The sequence below is a fragment of the Anneissia japonica genome, unplaced genomic scaffold (assembly GCF_011630105.1).
Source record: "Anneissia japonica isolate Jap-2015-1 unplaced genomic scaffold, ASM1163010v1 scaffold586_len169585_cov113, whole genome shotgun sequence".
Lineage (NCBI taxonomy): Eukaryota > Metazoa > Echinodermata > Crinoidea > Comatulida > Comatulidae > Anneissia > Anneissia japonica.
Window position 1 is genome coordinate 13,193 of NW_022730388.1, and position 22,930 is coordinate 36,122.

Genomic DNA, 22,930 nt, shown 5'->3' on the forward strand with positions numbered 1-22,930 from the left:
GCTTATAAGTGAGGCCCCCCCCCCACTTTGAAAAACGTTCCGCCGGCCATGCAGTGGAAGGCCAAAATTACCTGAGTTCTGGAGGTATTTGCGTGATTGAGTATAAGTTTGATGGAAGTACAATCTAAAAGGCAGTGTACACTGCTCACGCTATTAGCAACTATCGCAATATTGAAATAACTGTTAAACACACTACAATTACTGGATAAAATTTGATTGTATTGCCTCTGAAATCTACTCCTAAGGTAAATGCTGTAGCCATTTTGCAAGACTATCCTTAAATATATGAACTGCATGTGTACATCAGTACGCACACTGATACTCATCACAGCTCTTCGCTATTCAATAAAGGTGGACAAATTGAACTGCATGTGTACATCAGTACGCACACTGATACTCATCACAGCTCTTCGGTATTCAATAAAGGTGGACAAATTGATTGTTTTTTATGAAGTTTAAGTAGGCCTTTCCTACAATGTATATTTTAACAGAATTAGTGTAAATGTATTATAAACATTATAGTTATTATTTCAGCATTGTTAAAATATTGATGCATATCACGTGAATAAAAAGGCAAACTGATCCATTTGCAAGTCTTGGTTCCCCTTTAATTGTTTGCATTGATTTATATAAGGTCAGATGATGTTATTCATCAATAGTAATGATGACATTGTTGTGTAATGTTAGACAGTGTTCCAATTTGGTTATCATTTTTGTATGATAGTAACATGCATTTAAAATTAATACTGTACTAAATTAAGTGAATTAGTAGCTGAGTGTGATCTGCTGTAACATCACTTAGCAGGAAAACATTTGAGTCCAAAGGTTTAACCAATATTAAGCTACTATCAGTATTTACCATTTACTGTAAATGATGTTTCACAGAATATCACCAGTACAACAATTATTACAAATTACAGTCAACCAATTGCATACCGACAGCAATGAAAAGACACTTTATTAACATTGTTTTACTATAGGAACATCATTTATATTGCTTTATACACCTGGATAGAGAGAGAAATACAAGTCAAGATCTAGTGTTTTGTACAAGGACACATGCTGTGTACATTGCCTGGGTTCTTGGACAAGACACTTGTTTAAATTACCTAAATAATGTACAGTAATTCTTTTTCATTAGCTGATGTTAAATGTTTAAATATTTTCATTCATATCATGGGCTGTAATTTCAGGACTGGCATCAGTCTGTGTAGATTTCCAGCAAAGCCTATAAACACAATCCTAAGTATGATTAGTGATAGTAGGATCATAACACTTAACACAAGCATCTTTTTCATTTTACAGTTCAATATTCTGTTCCAAATATAAACATGGTTGATATCAGTAGAAGTTTATGGGTGTTCTTTCATTTAACCAACTGCATTTACAACTCTCCTTTTAGGGACCAGGTCTGCCAGGGTATAATGGTTTCTGTAAATAATAAATAGACAATTATTTCTTGATAGCCACATTATACAGTACTAATGTCCTTGTAAATTATTAGCACTCTACAGTAATTTTTGAAGAAGATCCTATTAGAGTAACTGAACCACAATAATCTGGTAGTGTATTGTGTCTGCTTTCAGTAGGTCATGCATACTGTACAACAGTTGGATACATATATTATTTTTTTAAAAAAACTATCTACAGTAACTTGGAAACAAAGAGCAACTTTTAAACAGAAAAATATTTTTTAAAATCTGTGAGATTGAGTTTAAATGTTTTGTTAGAATTAACATATTCACAGCAGATAGTCAAACAGGCAAAATAAGCTTTTGATATTTAACTTACATTATCATATCTCATGCTGATGATGTCACCATTGATGACTGGGCTCTGTCAATGAAATAAAGTAGAACAAAGCTGTAAAACAAACCATGATTTAACATTTAGAAATATTACGTAATAAAATAGTACAGTAATTATAATCATCATTTTTCCTCATACAAAAACTATTTATTCCATCAAATGGGATTGTTCAGAAAAATATTAAAAAAAATTTAAATTACAGTTTGAGAATACAAAAGGGGATAATAGAGGGCCACCACTGGTATACACCAGCCTCTTGCACCACTTTTTTTAGGCTGGTGTACAGTGAAAATTCAATCAATCGAGTGCCTTGGGCTAGTAGTAATAGTGTAGGCCCTCTCTAGGCGTCATGATATTCAGTAGCATACTACTGACTCTAGGCCCGTGTAAATTTGTTATCTGCTAGGCTGTTGGCCCTCTTTCTTGTTAATGGTACAGTAGTGTTATCCGATTAGCTAGCCTACCCTAGGCTAGACACCTAGCTACTTTAGACGGCCTAGGCCTCGTAGTAGTCTGGGACCCGGTGTACCCTACAGGCTAGCTAGGCCTAACGTAACATATACAGTATACGATCTATCGAGGCCCCTAATTCCTATCGTTATTTTCTGTCTTAAATACACGAAAAATACTTATCTTGGATTGTGATAAGATATAGGTTGAAGACGCAGCTGCTACTGTCGAAAAAAACCCTGGTGTTCTCAGCAACTACTGCATTGAAAACTAAACTCCGCATTGCATCTCTAAACTTCGCGGTACCCAATTTCGCAAAAATGCCACCCAGTAATGGCGCCGACAATTGAGGGCGACACTCAAAAATGTTCTCTTGAATAGGTCAATACATATATACACATATACATATACATACACACACCCACACACACACACACACACACACACACACACACACACACATCGTAAATAAGCCTTGGTAGTCAAGGCAGTGTAAAATTGTACTACTAGATTAGACACATTCTATGTAGCCCTGTCTCTTATACACATCTAGATGTGTATAAGAGATATATATACAACTGTACAATCAAAATTTATTGGATATTTTTCTAACCTGGAAAGGCTTCTTATCGTCTTTAATTGCAATTCCATATCTAACAAATAGTTCAAGAAACTGCAGATCTCCCTCCTTAATATAATCTTTCACATTATAAATCTGAAACAAATTATATTTAAAAATTAAGTGAACTTCTATAATGAATACCTAATTTTATCAAAAATTAATCAATAAATTACAACAAATGTTTTTATGCTGTAAAGAAATACCTGACCATAGTTAGTATTTGCCCACTGTGTATTATTTCATTATAATTTTATCAACGATTGAAACCACGGATATTTTTGTAATTCTAATAAGGATATATCGCTTTTTAGATATAATTATAGCATTATGATTATTGTCATAAACCAACGTTAACATACGACGTACTCTCACAAAAGCCGGATTGTCCCACATTGGTTATTTGCAGGCAATCAATTATTAATTTGTCTGGTTAAAGATTATTAATATTGATAATTTTGCTATATTATAATAATATAACATCTATATTTGGACAATATTATTAACATCAAAATTTCAAGTTATAATTTTTGTAAACAGAGGCGATGTACTAATATAACACAACCATAGTAAACGTAAAGTATGGGGTACAGCCAGATAACAGAATCCCAAGCCACAGGGTGAAAAAATAAATAAAAAATGTGATGAAACAATATTTGTAAGTGTGGTGTCATTTTGCAAAGATGGGAGTCCTTAACCGAGGGCCATCATTTCATTTGGACATATCTTGATGTCAGCCTACAAATTGAAAGCTATCCACCCAGCGACAATCTCTAATGGCAACTAGCTAAACAAAAGATCTAACATTCCCACAGTGTAGTAAAAGAGTTGTTTCTCAAGGCTGTTCAGATTTCAGCAGAAAATAACAGATTGTACTCAAAAATGAAGAATTAGGAAACTTTGGATGAATTGTGCTATTTTCACAATAATTGACCGACGTAAGAAAACTTCCAAATTTAATAATTAAGAATATTGCCATTTACGCAAAGAAACTAAAACGAAAAAAGTGAGAACATAAGAATGACTGTACCTGGAAATACGAACCACCAAGAAGGTTAGAAAAATGAGCAACACTCTATCGCTTTTGAACCCAATGATTTACCAATTCAATTTAAACCCATCGACCTACCAAACATCTCATCATACTTACCTGCTAACTCACTCCTGCTACGATTCAAAGATTTAATGTTGTAAATATTTGAGAAGGTTAAATACATCAAGAGAAAAACATTTTAGTGATTGCCTGAAAAGCCCAAGAAGAGGCCGGGGCGCATTATTTTTCCCTATACAGTTGTGGCAGTAATTATAGAGGGTGCTATTTTAGGTCTGTAAGGAGAACTGATAAGCATGAATATGCATACAGACTCCCCCTAGCGAAACATAGTCAGTGGTGTATAGAGTTTTATGCGTGAATCGGGGTGGATGAATGCTTTGGGGTCACTAGGCTAAAATATCGTAAATAAGCCTTGGTAGTCAAGGCAGTGTAAAATTGTACTACTAGATTAGACACATTCTATGTAGCCCTACAGCATGGTCTTCGAAAAAAAACCGGAGTAGGCTATTATTGAATCTGGCACGGTATTTGAGTAGGCCTATGCCTACAGTTAGGTTAATACAGTATGAGGTGTGTGTTGTAGCAGTATGCTCCCTATTACTTAGTAGTACTGATTCTGAAGGACATTTACATATGCTCGGAAACAAATTAGCCTACTAGTACTTCGGACACAGCTGACTTACAATTTCACAATTAAACGTTTTATTTTTTTTATTTTTTTTTTAATAAGAAAAGAATCCCTGCCTTTATTAACAGAGAGTGCGCGTTTCTGTATTATTTTGCATGATTCATTGGTTGGTAACATTTAAGAATTTTTGTAGAACCGTCTGTAAATCAATTAAAGCTATTTTTACTTTCATCTGATTTTGATCGTTTTAAATATAAAGCTATTCAATATTTAATTGGGTATACACTGCCAAACAATACGTCGTATCATGTGTATAGAATATCGTAAAATTAGTGTTTATAATATACCTGCTTGCTATATAATTTATGCTTTTATTTATATTAAATATGAACGAAATGTTTGTAAGAAGTAAACATATAATCAATACATAGATTGTAACTGTGTGTCAAAGCATTTATAAACGTTTATCCTTTAGAATCAGTGGTATAGCAGTTAATTATTGCTATACTTTACACTACTCAAATAATCGACCAGAAATTCAACGCTGCCATTAATTTATACTTTCAAAGACCATGTTGTACGTAAACATTGCCTAGGCAAAGGGATATTGCAATTACAGTAATAGTTAATACGGTAGTTCAGTATATCGACTGTATATACTTTCCTCGCGATAGACTACCAAGAGATTTTGGCCTACACTAACCATGGAAGAATTAGTTTAGTTTCTAAAACTAACTCCTCCAACGTCGTAGCTTTCATATTCCACACAAGCAGCAAACACCACACCACTTCCGCGACTCGCGGGAAGAAGTGTCAAGCAGGCATGCATTATTCATATTATCAGTTTACCTAAATGACCTTCAATATTGCCTTCTATAGTTTCTGCTGGAACTGCATGGGAAAAAAAATTAATCGGTTGAATTTTGTTTTTTTTTTCACATATTGCGGCAGACATTATAGAGGGTGCTATTTTAAGTCAGGAGAACTGATACGCATAAATATGCATAAAGACTCCCCTCGGGAAACAAAGTCAGTATGTGTGTATGTGTGTGTGTGTGTGTGTGTGTGTTAGATAGTGCCCTTTATAATTTGGTTTTCATTGTTTCTTTTCTTTTTACTGTGTTTCTTTTTACTTTATAATTCTCTTTAGTTAAGTATTTAGTATTTTTCCGTGTTTTTTACTTTATACTTTAAATGATTTTATTGTAATTTCAACTTCGCTTTAAAATATGGCAATGTGGAAAGCCCTATGTTCGGTTGTACAAACAGATATATTATGTCTAGTTATATGTTTTTAGTCCCAATTTTTTTTTCTTAACCAAGATAATTTCTAGTGCTAGGTTCACTCTCTTCTATCCATTTGACCCGTTAGCGTATGTATGCACCTTTTGTTTCCTTTTCATATATATATTCATTGTTTTTTCTTTAATTTCTGCCTCAATGTTTTCATTCAAATTACTTACATTATTGACCTTGAATCATTATTCAATCGTTTTATTTGTTTATGTAAATTATTTTTTTTTTTTTTTTTTTTTTTTTTTTTTTTTGTCATGTTACATTCAATGTTTACTTTTATTAATTCCCACAAACCATCGGGACTAATTTGTTAGCCTGTGTTTTATAAATAATATTTCTAATATACTTTTGATGGTCAATATTATCCAATATTCCTGGCCTATTATAATTTTATCTAGTCCAAACATTTAATGTGATTGCCCTGTGATCAGTTTGTATAGCAGGTCCTATATTGCATGATGTAATTTTATCTAGATCTATAAGATTTTGTGAGATTAACCAGTAATCGAGTCGTCTATAGTTTTTACTACATTTTCTACGCCAAGTAAATTGTGCTTTGAGAGCATATTTATTTATCCAAACCTTTTTTAATTCAGGCTATTCATAACATTTAACTGTAATCATTGACGTGTATATTCTATCTGCACTAATTTATTTATCACATTTTCTATTTAAGATGCAATCAAAATCACCACCCATTTTAGCGTTATCTTTATATACATTTAAGGAAGGTACTCAAAACATCATTACGCAAGTCTCTAAAATATGTACTCCTTAATTTATAAATGTTTGGAAAAATATGTAGACAAAAACATACATTTTAACCATAAAATCTACTTTCAGATTAGCGTATTTTCTATTTTTATCAATATATTTATTAGGTTTATTCATTAAGTTTATTAAAACTGAAGCCGTTTTTTATATGTATTAGCCGCTCTTGCACTAGAAAAGAAAAATAAAATCATTACTATGAATGCAAAACCTCTCATAATAAATTAAATGTATTAAATAATTATTGAGTAAGATGCGTTTCTTGCAACAGTACAATGTCTGCTTTATGATCATGACACAAATGTTTGCTTTTGTTTCTGTTACTTATTCTCCTCACGTTTAGGGAGACAGACAATGAGAACTTGTGTTATTCATGTTGATATAAAACTATTATAAAAATAACTTCTTTCCAATAATCATAATGCACTTTACTTGACAATACTTAATTCTACGAATGAATTAGTTTGTTTTACAATATTTGTTACTTCCGCTTGCATGATTTTCTTCTTCTTTTTCCTTTTTTTTAGAATAATATTTCTACAGAGTCGTCGTGCAGAAGCTATTCTGCAGTACAAAAAAAAAACATGAAGTTTTAGACTACAAGTATGCCAGACAAGCTTGTTTGTACAATTATTAGCCTTTTGACCATTTTTAAAGTATCTTGAGCATTTCACCCAGGAAAAAATGTTTTTTTCAACAAGTGTTAACATGTATTAACTTTTACCTGTTACACGTAAACAGAATGAACATTCAATTTAACAGGTAATGTTAAAACATGTTAAATACTTGTTAGGCTGAATAAAATACAACAGGCAATTAACAAGTTGTAACAGGTACCTGTATTTTGCATGTATCATAACACGTAAAATAAAAAAAGTTCAACAGATATCAGGCCTAGAAATTGCACTCTTCAGGCACTAGGCCTTCCTACAATGGGTAGCCTGGTTGTAGACTGAACTTAGCCCACACTAGGCACCTGTCCCCGCCATATCAGTTAGGCCAGGCCAGGCAGTCCAACTAACTTAATTATAAAACAGTTTTTGGTCTAGGCCTAGGCAGCCTAGTTTTATTGTTAAGATACATTGTGCCAGTATATAAAGAGGGTAACAAACCGAGGAATAATATTTGTACTTACCGTCCTGTACCTTGTCCTCTATCTTCAGTAAAGTTTTTGAAAGAGTCTTGCTTGAAACCCTTTTAAATTTCCTTGACGACCATGCAATTATCCCAATCACTCAGTGTGGGTTACAATACGGAATTGATTTTAGCTAATCTTAATCATCATTGAACTTTTCAATTCGATAGGCATTCTAGTAAATGTATTGATGTAGCCCTCTTAGATTTTACGTCTGCCTTCAACAAGGTCATTCATAATGGATTACTTGCTAAATTACACAATGTAGGCATACGTTGGAATTCCCTCAATGTTTAAACTCCTTCCTTAGTACATTTAAGGCGGTTTTGGGGCTGCTGAGTCGGTTTTTGGGCCCACAAGGAAGTGTCATCGGCCCTGTTTTGTTTTTGGTATATGCCTGACTTTAATCATCTTCTTTGATGTCGAGATAACCAATTTTCCGATGACACTAACTATCAGTGGTGTCTCCGATATGACATTATCAGATTTACGGGTTAGGGCAGGCCCGGCCCGGCCCCCTTTTGAGAGGTAAAAAAAGGGGGGGGGGGAAAGAAAGAAAAATTAAAAAAATGATAGCCCAGAACGCCTCAAATGTTATTTTCGGGCGTCTAGAACACACAAATTTTACGGGAGCATACCCCCGGAACCCCCTGGAACAGTTTTTTCTCGATCGGCCCAACTTTCGGTCTTCTCCCCCCCCCCCACACTATTTAGTTCGTGTAAAGAACAAACAAAACTGTCAAGGTAATTTTTACCATTGAAGTTTTTATTTATTTGTATTTCATTATTTTTAGTGTATACCAAACCACCCATATTTCATGCGAGTAGATTTTATCTACTTCCAATCATGTTCTTTTGGCAGGACAATTTGGCTATAGTTAAAAGAATTTTTTTTTTCCTGCCTGCCGCTGAAGGTTTTCCAAAATTACGTGGGCTAAACAGGCCTGAAAAAAATGTTCTTGCCTACAACCATGAATATTTCAATAGAATGCCTTCAACACCAACTGTTGGCTTCAGGCTATATAGCAAAGCAGTTTATTATTTTGATATTTTTCCCCAAAAATGCCTATGGGACATTCATGCTGCCTCCGACGACGGGTCGCGCGCTGACACACTCTTTTCAGCCTTGTCGTTTATAACCATTAACAATTTTGAACACTTCACTAAATTTAGTATAACGGTACCTTAATAATATGTGTTTTGTCGAAAAGTTCAGATTTATTTACTGAAATAATAATTATGGATGTTACTGACAAGGTCATATACTAATCAATTTTATAATGCAAATTTTTGTTAAATAATGTAAATTGAACTGTTGTAAATTAAATAACTAACGGTTCATTACAATTTTAAAAAACAGTATTTTTTGTGTATGTAATCATTTCTGTTTTACCTGTTTAATCATGTCAACACCCATTTAGGTACATGTTAAAAGATATTCAAACTACCTATTGAATTGTTCCTGTTGATACATGTTAAATACATGTAGATGCATGCTAAAATCCATTAAGATACATGTTAAATCCTGTTAAAAATCCCCCTCTGTTGAAACCGGTAAGGTGACATGTTGGCACCTGTTAGATACCTGTTAATTCCTACTAAAACTTGTATAAACTATTAATACCTTTTAGTACCTGTTAAAACTTGTTGATACCTGTTAGATACCTGTTGCTATAATGTTAAACCTGTTAATTCCCTAAACCCGTTGAATACATTGTATGGCAGATAGGAGGTTTATTTTATCATGCACTTGAACATTCCTACCTCGGATGTTTACTCCTTGTGTTAATAGAATTCACCCTATTTAGTTGCTAATCTATAATATTTATTCTCCACTGGTTTTTAATACGTTGAATGCCAGTAATGTGTTGACAATGCACAGATTTACCAAAGCTTTGTAAATATGTGGTTTAACGTACGTCTCATTTTGTATTTACATCGTAAACCATAATAAACACTGGTTTCAACAATTTCTGGCCTCGTGCTTCTAAAGTGCGGATTTCAAATGGTTAATTATCAGCATTCTTAACATAATAAGTAAAAGAAATCAATATTATTCAAAAAAAATTTTACCTTGGAGTTCTTTGGTAGAAAATACCTGTTTTTATAAAGTTTCAAAAAAACAATCTAGGCGTTATCGGGAAATATATTAATATTTTTGCAGAGCAAGTATATTGAAAACGCTCCTTGGAGAAATGTTTTTTCGCCCTCATTGGGTCATATAGACATAACAGTAATAACCTACCTGTATTGAGCTCAATAGTGTACTAAGTGCAAATATTGCAGCATTCTGCTTTTGGCTGGTCTTTGGATCCTGCGTTCCTTGCGTATCCACCAATATTACTCCAACCTAAAAATTAACACAAATAAAATATTTAAAGCTACAGTATAATGACATGTATTTATACTTTTAACTGCAACTTGAAAATATCCCCATCTCCCCCTCGACAGTTACCTTAAAAAAATCAGACGTAAGATTGCCTGTCTTTTGTCGAAAAACCTATTAGTTGCCACCCACATATTTATATATCTGTCTCTTATACACATCTAGATGTGTATAAGAGACAGCAATTTAACAGGTAATGTTAAAACATGTTAAATACTTGTTAGGCTGAATAAAATACAACAGGCAATTAACAAGTTGTAACAGGTACCTGTATTTTGCATGTATCATAACACGTAAAATAATTAGGATAAGTATCGTCTAACTTTGAATAAATTTTAGTACCATATTTATTAGAAAATATAATATTATTACCATTATGATTAAAGCTAATAAGGGGAATATATGAATCTGTTTATATGATGGAAGAATGGTATTAAGCCTGACTACATTTTTTTTTATATTGTAATTATTATTTTTTATATGATGCTCATAGAAATTAATTGGAAAATTAATTTTAGCGAAAGGGCAAAGTTTAGTTACTCGGTTTTTATAGTTTTACATTTCCTACACGTTTCACTTTGATATATCATTTCATAAAATATCAATTCACTTTATCAGCCAGTTAGGTAATTTAGCTTTAAATCTGTTGGTGATCAGTTTAGTCTGCGTTACAAATACTTTCGGTATTCTACTAAAAGTCTTCAAAACAGAATTTACATTAAATAAAACCGTTGAGAAAATTATAAGGATTGATAGTAATTGTTATTGTCGTGACAATAACTGGATTTGCGTCAGGAGAAACATGTAAAGGTGTAATTTTGCCCTACCTGACGTAGAAGTTTACTGAATACTCAGTACGTTCGAAATCAATTGCAAAAAAATCGCAAGTTGTTTCGGGTGGGACAGGTAGCTTTCGAGTAGGGCAAAATTACACCTATACATTATAAGTATTACTAGGTAAATCAGAAAGAAAAGCATCAGTATTGAACTACGACATGTTCTAGTATAGTGGCTGTTATTTTTACAGTTTATGTTCACTTCAGTGAAAATGAGATCAGGGTCACTCAGGAAAAATTACTTGAATGAAAGTGTTTATGCATATTTATTTTATTTCAGAAGTAAGAGTTGAAAAATGTTTAATTTGACTGAAATTAAAACTACACATAAAGTTTAGAACGTAAGATCACCAGTATCTGCACAAATGTAAGAGTGTCTACAAAATCATTTAATATATTGCAAGTATAGTAAAAATTGTTAAACTCTATTCACAGAGGGTAATATTAATTAGTGAAAGCACTTCCAGTTTAACGTTATCAGCTGCACTAAGCTTGAAATGGGAGATTGTTGAAGATACAAAAAAATATTAATTTTCAATTTTAACGTTGTCTTGATCAAAAGTTTCCTAGTCAATTTCTCCTATAAAATCAAAGCCAAATTTGATCAACTTATGCATATAAACTGCTATGTTAAAATGTGCGATTTTGTTATTCATTGAGTGATATTTTTTACTGAAAAATTAGCTGAATGACAGTATGAATATCGATGCTGCTATAATATTACAATTAATAATATTATTATATAATACATTATTAATAACACTTTTAATTAACCATAGTTGTTCAGTCTTCAAATTCTTGTGGTTGTACTTGTGGCAACAAAGTTCTTGGAACTACTGTTAATAATACTAATACTGTTTAAATGTGTAAGCTTCACAGGTTTCGTATGTTTAATCCGGAATTTTTGTAGTGGTGTGCACTGTGTTTGCTTTGTAGTGTGTACTTTGTTTGCTTTGTATCTGTGCATTGGATTGTACTTTCACCTGCAGGACTATCCTTGTGAAGATTTTACGAAAACAAGAAATGTGTCTTTACAGTATGCGAATGGACTCATTCGTGAATGGGCTCACTAAGCACCACGGATGTTTAAGTGCTTCACGTTTATACAATTTTAACAATTTTCTACTTTTTATATTTTGTTAAGCGGTGATACTAAGTTGATCCAAGGTCCCGGTACTTTGACAACAACACATACAACAGTTACCCTACAGATATAGTATCAAAATATAAACGTAGCTTTAAAAAAAGGACCAGAATGCGCATTTAACACAGCATAATTGTAATATTATTGCACTTACGGAATCCTGGTTAAACATTAATGGACTGGATTCTGAGTTATATATTAATATATGTACATTTTATCAGGGTGATACTTAAGCGAAGCAAAAGTCAGCTTGTTTGTTTGTTAATTTTAATTGTAATCAACTCAACGCCTATTTTTCTCTAAATCAATCTATGGGAGAACATTTGATAAATGTGTTACTCACACGCTGTGGTTATTTCGATGTAATATGTTTTGTACTCGAATGGGCAGATCAATACTAATAGTTCCTGTTATTTGTAGTTAGGACATTTCTGACAATATTAATACCGCTAACGATATTTATTTATCCAACCACTTATCATTGACAATTGATTTCTCTTTACATTTTAATATTACTGTAATAATAATAATAATAATAATTTAATAATAGGTAGTGCAATACTACTATTTAAAGAACATGCATTAAGAGGTATAAAGAGTATTTAGCAGCAGCAATGGTAAACAATTTTATTCCTGGATGAAAACGAAATACAAGTTAAATAATCTTCCTTCTGTTATGGGAAATATTTCTGTTTAGTCTAATTATGATAAAGCAGCAACATTTACTATTATTTTATTCCTTCTTTGATGAACCTTCACCTGGCGTCCGCCGAGGCTGTCACGATCGTGCTGACTATTGACAACAAAATGTTCCTTTATAGTAACCTTTAATAACATGCAACATTTGTCAATTATCTATTAATTCTTTTTTTTTTTCGTCTTGAAGACGTGTAAATACTGTTAAGATTCATAAAAGTGGTTCCAAAAAATGTATTTATAATTATCTTTCTGTTTCGTTGTACCTACTTTTTCTAAGGTTTTTGGACGTATTGTCCATTATTGTCATCACAAAACATATAGTGAATATTTTAAATCATAAGCAGCATAGATTTATTTCAATGACGTCGTGTCAAACCAGTCTTGTCTCGCTTTTTGCTACCGCATATGATGCCATCAAGAGCAAGAAGCAATGTGTTTCTCACAAAATACTCATTTATAAAACTTTCAAAATGTGTTTTGTCTGCTTTGTGTTGGATTAGAAGTTATTTAAGCGACGAACAGCGTGTTGTGATCGGCGGGGAGTTGGCTTCGTGGCTTCCAGGGCTATCGAGTGTGCCGCAAGGCTCTAGGCCCCGATTTATTTAATTTATATATCCATGATGACAATTTAATCTTTCAAAGTATTTAGTATTCCCATAAATTTAAATTAGGTTATAGCCACTCTTAACAGAATTGGTGAGACTCTACAGGCATTAACATCAACTCTGGCTGTCATGGTGTATGTAATAAGAAAAGAGAACAAACAGCCAGGCACTGTGTTTTTTTCCCTTGATGTTAGGTTCTGCAACTGTCATTCAGCAGTAAAAAAAACTGTCTACAACACTCTGTTAACCTAAGGTTTCCTAAATAAATATGGTTACATGAGAATGATCAAGTTGAGATTGAGGAACTTATTTCTCCGGGTTATATTTTCATTAGACCACGGTGGTATTGGTGTGTTGTGTAGGGAAAATCTCAAAATTGGCCACGTTAATATTGATTACATTAGGACCGTAACAAATTTTGAATATGCAACTGTTTAAAATATTTCTCGGTCAATTCAATTTACTGTTATTTATCGACCCCCACATTCTGCTATGAATCAATTTAGTATTGCAATGTTCTTGAGTGAATTTTATTGAGTTAACTTGCTTCCTGGAAAAAAAACCTTCTTTTTAGGTGATCTATTTTGCATTTTGACACCCCTACTGCATTAAGGGATTCAGTGAGTAAGCACGTACCACCATTCTGGAGCTCTTCTGAAAGGAAAGTTACACTTCCAAATTTATAGCTGAAAGGAACACAAATATATCACAGTAAGTCTACATCATACTTTGACATACAACTATTGTATGGAAAATCGAAACTAATTAGGAAAATTAGTTCTACGAGAGCTAGAACGAAGAAAAATATGAGGCCAAGACAACGCCCATGCAAATTTCGAAGCTTGAATCGCCCGCTACCTCCGCACAGGCGGAATTTGACACGTCATCGTCTATTGAGATAAAGGCGTTGCGGAATGAACTGAATGAAATGGTCACGCAACTGAATTTAAAGATCGATAAAGGAATAACTACTATAAAATCCAACTAACAGTTATTACTAGATCGGATGACAAATATGGAGAAGAAAACAACTAAATTTGAAAAATCGTTCGAACATTTCACAGATATGACAACTGGTACAGAGAATTGATTGTACTACTCGCATGGTTAAAATGGAAAATGAATTAAATGAAAAACAGAAGATGAGAAATAATTTGAAAAGTAATAGAGGAATAAAATACAAGAACGAAAACACGCAAGATAAGCTACAAGAAATCTTACGAAGTAAACTAATGCTAGATACACAGATCGAGCATGCTCATAGGACTGGAAAACCGACAGGGGATGCTGAGATGGCAAGGTATGTAATATCAAAATTGATCTACAGACCACAGAGGTATGCCGTCCTTAAAAAAACCAAAGCACTAAAGGATACGTACTTTTACGTGATGGAGGACTTGCCAGCGGATGTCAGCATGAAACGTAAATATCCCTATATCCATATTACCCTGTTTGTCAAAAATTTATGAACGTATCGTTTACGATCCAACAGCATCTTTTCTAAACAAGCACAAAATTTTAACTGAAACACAATTTGGTTTCAGTGAAGGACACTCAACTGCACATGCCCTTCTGCAGACAATTGAGAAAATATCAGCAGCTATCGACAATAAACTCTTTGTTATTTAAGTTTTTCTCGACTTATCAAAGGCCGTTGATTCAGCAGATCATGTAATCCTTCTACAGAAACTACATTATTATGGTATCAGAGGCCTTGTTCTCAAATGGTACCATAGTTACTTAAGTGAAAAAAAAAAATTCCATTCTTGGCCCCTTATTTTTTTTATTATTTGTAGACGATTTACCATCAATATGCACCAGGACTCACCTAATAATGTTTACTGATGATGCAAACATTTTCCTAAAACACAGCGATATAAATGACGCTATTAATGTAATGAATAATGAGCTAAATCAGGTAAACTATGGAATAAGGAAAACAAACTTACCACAAACACTAATAAGACAACATTCATGGTATTTAGTGGTAGAAACAGCACTATCGATACACCCCATGTTCAACTCAAAAACTGATCAAGACATTATTGAACGAGTCCTCCATGTAAACTTTTTAGGTATCACTCTTGATGAGAAATTAAATTGTACACACCATACAAAAAAGTAAGTTCTCCGCAATTATTGGAGCAATGAACCTTTTAAAAAACTGTACTGCCATATAATATACTAATAATTATGTATAAGTCACTTATCCTTCCCACCATCACCTATGGTATCACTGTATGGGGTACTGGGAGCATCGCAAATTTGAATAAACTTCATAGGTGAGGAATAGGTTTAGGGGACTACAGCCCCGCGCTACCCCACCCCCACCCACATAAAGTTTCCATAAGGCCACCAATGTATTAGCGGTTCCAGAAATTTTTCATAGAGTTTGAATAGAATAACTTTTATATATACATTTTATAAATAATTTTTTATAGATATAATTTTCAAAATAATTTGTAATAATTCATATATATATATATATATATATACTTTCTATAGATAAAATTAAAAGTTATAATATTTTACTCCATAAACACTATATATAATATATATAGTAATATCTAAATAATAATATACTTTACAATGCAAGAAAAAAAATGGTGTATCATTCCAAAATATTTTTTCTAAAGAAAACTTTTTTTACAGATAAACATTTCCATAGCGTTCGTATACATTTTATGTATACTTTCTATAGAGAAACAATTTTACAGATTATAAACGTTTCCATAGAGTTTAAATATATATTATATATATTTTCTATAGACTATTAAAAGTTACAGTTTTTAAAATGACTGTTTGGAATATTATATAGTTCTACAGAATATACTATAGAAAATATATTTATTTTGTAATTTCATATATGTTATACTCTATAGAGATTTTATATGTTTATATAGAGAAAATCCCTATAAAATTGTTATAATACATTTTTAAAAATACATGTAAGGACTATAATTTTTTATAGAATAAATATAGATATTTAGTTAGTTTTATTATAGAGAATTTGTCATAATATTTGTACGGAATATTCTATAGTATTTCTATAGACTATTTTTTTATTTCATTTAATCAGACCAACAGCGAATCATCGCCACTAACAGGCTGGTAAAATATATAAAATTTAAATATATCAAATATATAGACGAAAGAGTACAAAAATCTCACCTATTTAAATGATTAATAATAATAGAACGAAATATAGACAAACTATTGTGAAAAATGTCAATATTAGAGGTTAAAATAAGAGAATTATATTGAAGAGAAAGTCTAGAAATAAAACTACGTTTACAGACATCAACTCTACAAAAGGGGACATTAAAGGTAGGACAGGAACGAAGACTTCCAGAATTAACATGTAAACCAAACAGATGTACAAGATCACAACTAAAGTACGAGTTAACACATTTATAGAGAATATGCAAGATGTAAAACATGTTCGTAGGACTATACTGGTCAGGCACGAATGTGTCAATAAAATATTGAATGAAACAAAAAAAATTAAAATCATAGAAATTACATTAAATATGTGTATATAGAATGCTATAGAATTCTATAGAAACTAGTTCCTCTATAAAACAATTTTATATAATCTATTAATTTCTGTAAAACTGATTAGTCCCTATAAAAGGTCTATAAAGTTCAATAGAATTTTCTGTATGGGTATCTCCATCTTTTTGTGGTCTTCAAAGGCTACTTATTGTGTGCGAAGCTCATGCTTCTACTCATGATCTTTTATTTAACTGTAAAAAGTTGATGTGTATGTGTTTCTGTCCAAAAGACACGAAAACTCCAGGGTGATTCCGTTACTACCCTATGTGGCAAACGTTTAAATTATGTTAAGTCGTTTAGATATTTAGGCCACGTACTTACAATTGATATGAATGATGATTTTGATATATCATGACAATATAGGTATACTCTCCGAAGACGATTCTATAAGTGCACAGATCAAGTTAAATGCATTTTATTTAGGTGCTACTGTACTAATATGTACTGTGTGTCAATCTATGGTCCAGCTACAAACACAAAAGCATAGATTCTTTAAGAGTTTGCTATAACAACGCACTAAGGATACTCTTAGGAAAATCAAGGTCGTGTAGAGCTAAAGAAATGTTTGTCTGTTGTGGTGTCCCATCATTTTATGAGTATATTAGAAAATCAATACATGGATTTATGTGTCGACTCTATTTATCGGAAAACAGTCGGATAAAGTCCACTGTTAATCATCTAATTGAAAATTCAAAAATGATACTAAAAATGAAATATTCATTAAATTAAGATAATTACTATTGAAACCAGTAAAATAGGCAGACCTATTTTATTTTTGTTTTATTGCATCTGCTACTTTATGTAAGCCTTAGACAAATGCCTCAGTGTATACATACATATTTTTGTTTTCCTCTATTTCAATCTCATTTGCTTTGTATTTGTTTTTCAAAGAGAAATTGATTGATTGATTGATTGAAAAGTGCACAATTTCTACTAATAACGATTTATTCCTTTCGCATGACCCGTACTTATATACTAGTGTTTAATAACAACTGCATACATTGATTACTGTTTTTGTTAATTTAAAAACAAATTGTTAGTCAATTTAATATCATATAACTGTTGTTAAACAATAATTATGCAGCCTTTGACACAGACTTGTCTATCTATTTCGATTTATGTAATTAGTGATACCACAGGTTTACACACTCCAGTGTTACATTGACGCAATCTCGCAATGGCTCCATCAGTGGCGAAGTCAAGTGGGGCTGAGACGACCCCCCACCCAATTGTTTACAATTATATTATTTTTTAATTGATAAAAAAAGAAAAATTATAATTAGAATTTAGATCTGAGAGTGCCATTTTCTGTCACCTAGAGGTGTCATAATCATAAATCCTACCTCAGCTCCAACCATAGTGGGGTTGAGGTCACCTAGTTTCCCAAATTGTGAAAGTCCCTCCCTGTCCCCCCTCTATTTCGCTTTCCTGGAGCCATCACTGAAAATAATAATTTAAGTAAATCACCTTTGTGTTTGTAAAATAAAAATGCTAGCTGATGTTTTGTGTGCTTCCCTCAGCCTGTTTGATCGTAAACTAGAAATTTAAAAAGTGGAGGAAAGGAAAAACCTCTTGATTGATTTTAAAAGTACTGTACAGTATGCAAGGAGACTAAATTATTGACTGTTTTTAGTTTATCTTATTTGGTTCGAATACGTCACAAGCTGATCAGTATATTATAGCATTATTTTTATGAAAATTAGTCTGCACGAAATATATAAGCGGGCATAATTATGATTACAAGGAAAATTTTTAATTTTTTTTTTATGATGATTATTTCAGTGGCAGATTTAAGGGGACCAGCCCTCCCAAATTTTCTTTTTTTCTTTTTTTTTTTTTATTTAAAAGTGGACGCCTCTGATTCCATCGATTTGGACCAAAAGGTTCAAGAAATAATGAAGGAGGCAGTTAAAAGGGTAAAAACCCTTACCTACAACGAGAACGTTTAAACAACTGAAAAGCAAGCCTTCCAACTACTAAAAAGTCTAAAGAAATTATTAAAAAACAAGAAAAGAAGAAAATAGAAAAAGCTGATCAGGAAAACAAGCATACTGACAAAGCAAACAAGGCAATCAAAGGAATGTGACCAATCACAGACTTTGCGACAGACAAACAAGAAAAAGCTGTAATTGAATCTGCCTCCGTAGCGAGGCAAAACTTTGCCACTAGCAAAAGAAAGAAACTCACCGAGAGCGGTGAAAAAAACGTGGAAAAGAAAGAGAAAAAATCTGATTCTGTAAGTTGAGTCCTTTAGTATTAAGTCCTTAATCACATGTTGAACTGAACTAATTCTAGATGTAAATAATATCTTATCTAATTAACGAAAATTAAATATAAAAAAAAACCTAAATAAAATAATAATAAAAACAAAATGAAAAGAAAACAACATAACAATCCTTTACATTTAGTTTCAATAAATGTCAGAGGACTCGGAGATATTTATAAAAGGAGAAAAGTTTTTAAGTGGTTCGATGAACAAAAAGCCGATATCGTTTTCCTACAAGAAACGCATCTGTTAATGTTTATGATTCATTGTGCAAAGGAACATCGTTCCATAGTTTTGGAACATCTAACACTAGAGGTGTCTCTATTTTATTAAAACCTGAATTAGATATAAAATGCAAATATATTGACAAAGATGGAAGACTACTTATCATAAATTTAAAATACAAAAAAAAAATATTTTTAATCTGATAAACGTCTACGCCCCAAATAACTACAAAGAAAGATTATTATTTCTTAAGAAACTAGAAAATAAAATTAACATCCTTTGCAAAGGTAAAGATGAGTACACGTTAATGGGTGGTGATATGAATTGTATATTACAATATAAACTTGATCAGAGAAACAGTATAAACCTCAGCTATGACAAATCCCCACTGATGCTAAAAAATTGCATGACCAAACATAATCTTTCCGATATTTGAAGGAAAGGCAATAAAAACAAAACACAATTTACATGGAGTAGAAAAATATGTACAAAAGGTTGGATTTTTGGTGCATATCTAACTCCCTATACAAAAATGGTGAAGTAATAGACACCGATATAAGACCGTCTATTTTTTCAGACCATCAAGCCATATCACTTAGAATTTTAAATGATGAAGAAAAAAGAGGGCCCGGAATTTTGAAGCTAAATAATAGTTTTTAAATGAGGAAAAATATACCTTTAATATTTTAAAAGTAATAGAAAACACAATAGAAAATGAATATAATCTTAATCCAGCAATAATTTGGGAATATCTAAAAGTAAAGATTAAAGAATTTTCGTGTAAATATTGTAAAAAAAAGAAAAAACAAAAAAATGTAAATAAAGAAAAATTATATAAAGAAATCATAGAATCACCTACGCAATTGGATATTGCCTATGATAAGAAAAGAGATAAACTATTAAGAAATAAAATAAACGACCTAGACTATATATACTTATTTGAGGCTAAAGGAGCACAAACTAGACCCAGAATACAGTGGATTGAAAAAGGAGAAGAAAACACAAAGTTTTTTATTTGGCTAGAGAAGCGCATCACATCTGTTTTAAAAAACAATGGAAAATATACCAAAGACACTAAGGAAATTCTTAAAGAACAAGTAAACTTCGTTAAACAACTTTATCAACTGAAAGAAATTCCTAACTCAAACATCCACAAATATATCAACAGCTCCGTCGTCAACACACTGTCAGTCGAAGATAAAAATAAATGCGAAGGTCTATTAACACTTGAGGAATGTAAAAATGCAGTTTTTAAAATGTGTTTAAATAAAAGTCCAGGTACAGATGGACTAACAGTAGAATTTTACCGTAAATTTTGGGATGCAATTAGTTGCACAGTGTGTAAGGCCCTTAACTTTAGTTATGAAAATGGTAAATTATCAACAACACAACGAAGAGGTATTATAACTTTATTGTATATAAAAGGCGAGCGAGAAAATTCAGCCAATTGGAGACCAAAAACACTTCTAAATGTTGATTACAAAATAGCCGCTCACTTACTTGCAAAGAGAATGCAATTTGTAATAAGTACAGTAATTAACCATGACCAAAAGGGATATATCCATGGTAGATTTGCGGGCGAAAGCATTAGATTGATCGAGGACTTACTTGAATATACAGACACTAATAATAAAGAGGGAGCTTTAATTTTTACTGACTTCGAAGAGGCCTTTGACTCTGTAGAAGTCTATAAAATATTTTGGCTTTGGAAAACAATTCATACATTGGGTAGATGTAATGTACACCGATACAGAAAGCCGCTGTATTAATGATGGGTGGACATCAAAGAGTCTTATTATGAATGGCGGGATACGCCAAGGATGTCCTATGTCCTCCTTATTATTTGTTTTAGTTGTAGAGTTAATGGCAATTAACATAAGAAACAATCCTCTGTGCAAAGGCATTAAGCTGCCGTCTTCAAACGAGGTTCTGAATACTGGTAAAATAGCACAACTTGCTGATGATACTGTGATTTTTGCAAAGGATTAAAATAGCATAGCTAGTTTCATTAAAGAAATTGAATTGTTTTGTGAAGTGTCAGGTTTGAAACTTAATAAAAATAAAACGAAAGGTGTGTGGATTGGAAGTAATAAAAATAAGAAAGGTAATGCTTGTAACATCTCGTTCGTTCAAGAACCTATAAAGTTTTTAGGAATATATATAGGATACGATAAACTTACTTGCATTGCAAAAAAAAATGGGGAAAAAAGTTTCTAATTTAGAGCACGTTTTTAAAAACATGGGAAAAAAGAAATTTGTCCTTTTTTTGAGAAAATTACAATTATAAAGACACTTCCTTTATCAAAACTTACATATAATGCAAGTATCATAGATATTCCCAAAAACTTTATCCCTAAAGTTAATAACATTTTGTATAAATTCTTATGGAGTGGGGAAAAAGCAAAAATAAAACAAGATATAATTATACAAGATATTATGAAAGGAGGCCTAAAAATGATCTATCTCAACTGTGTAATCGATTCCCTTAATTTAAGTTGGGTAATAGTCCTGACCCAGGTAAATGGAAATATATTCCATGGTTTTACATGTTTTCTGTAACATATGCATTATGTATGACAGATATGAACTTTGAAAAGCATAGTTCATTAAAACAGTTGCCTACATTTTATAGGAATATGCTTTATGTATGTGAAAAATACAATAATATACATGCTTCGCACCCACAATGTATCTGTGAAGTAAAAAAGCAAAGGCTTTGGGAAAATAAATTTATTCAGTTCAACGGAAAACCTTTTTTTTTTTTGTAAAACATGGGTAGAATCAAATTTTAAAAACATAAATGATATAATTGTAAATAACCGACTAACAAAGATTGATGAGATAATTCCAAAATTGTCAAAAAACGCCAAATACACTAATAGAATATGTGGCATTAATTAATGCAATTCCGAAAATATGGAAAGAAATTATTGTAAACCAATTTGTTTGTGTAATACATGGTGAAAAAAAATGTCAATCCAACGACACTATTATTTAAAAAAAACAAAAAGTTAAAGATTTTTACTTATCATTCATTAATGACAAATATATTGTACCAAAAGCTCAAAGTAAAGGGGAAACTACTTTACAAATCAACACAATCGACTGCCCACTGTGTTGGAAAAACAAAGTGAATTCAATGATGCATATGAAGAAAATTGCTCATTTCAACTATAAATTAATACACATAATCTTACCTACGCGATCTATACTTAAACTGTGGAATATATCGAACAACAATCTATGTGAGTTTTGCAATATACAGGAGGATGAAGAACATAATGTTATTCAAATGTAAGAATATAGAATTTAGTTGGGTAAAACTTTATTGTATGTTAAAAATATGCAATTTTGATATAAATGAACAAATAGAATGGAATAAAATTGTTCAAGGATGCTATGCTGAACGAACAAATGAAATTCTATCTATTTTTACATCTGTATCTATAAAA

The 22,930-nt window shown here is 31.9% G+C and overlaps 1 protein-coding gene across 1 annotated transcript in view; it reads right to left on the reverse strand.

The window, feature by feature from the left end:
• Window positions 1–2,845: 2,845 nt before the first annotated feature.
• Window positions 2,846–22,930, reverse strand: part of LOC117114916 (atlastin-3-like) — a 37,354-nt gene continuing 17,269 nt past the window's right edge. The window contains exons 5-6 of the mRNA XM_033258531.1: window positions 10,008–10,112; window positions 2,846–2,974 (exon numbers count right to left, since the gene is read on the reverse strand). Of these exons, the coding sequence (XP_033114422.1) occupies window positions 2,846–2,974; window positions 10,008–10,112 (234 nt within the window). The remainder of the gene's footprint in view (window positions 2,975–10,007; window positions 10,113–22,930) is intronic.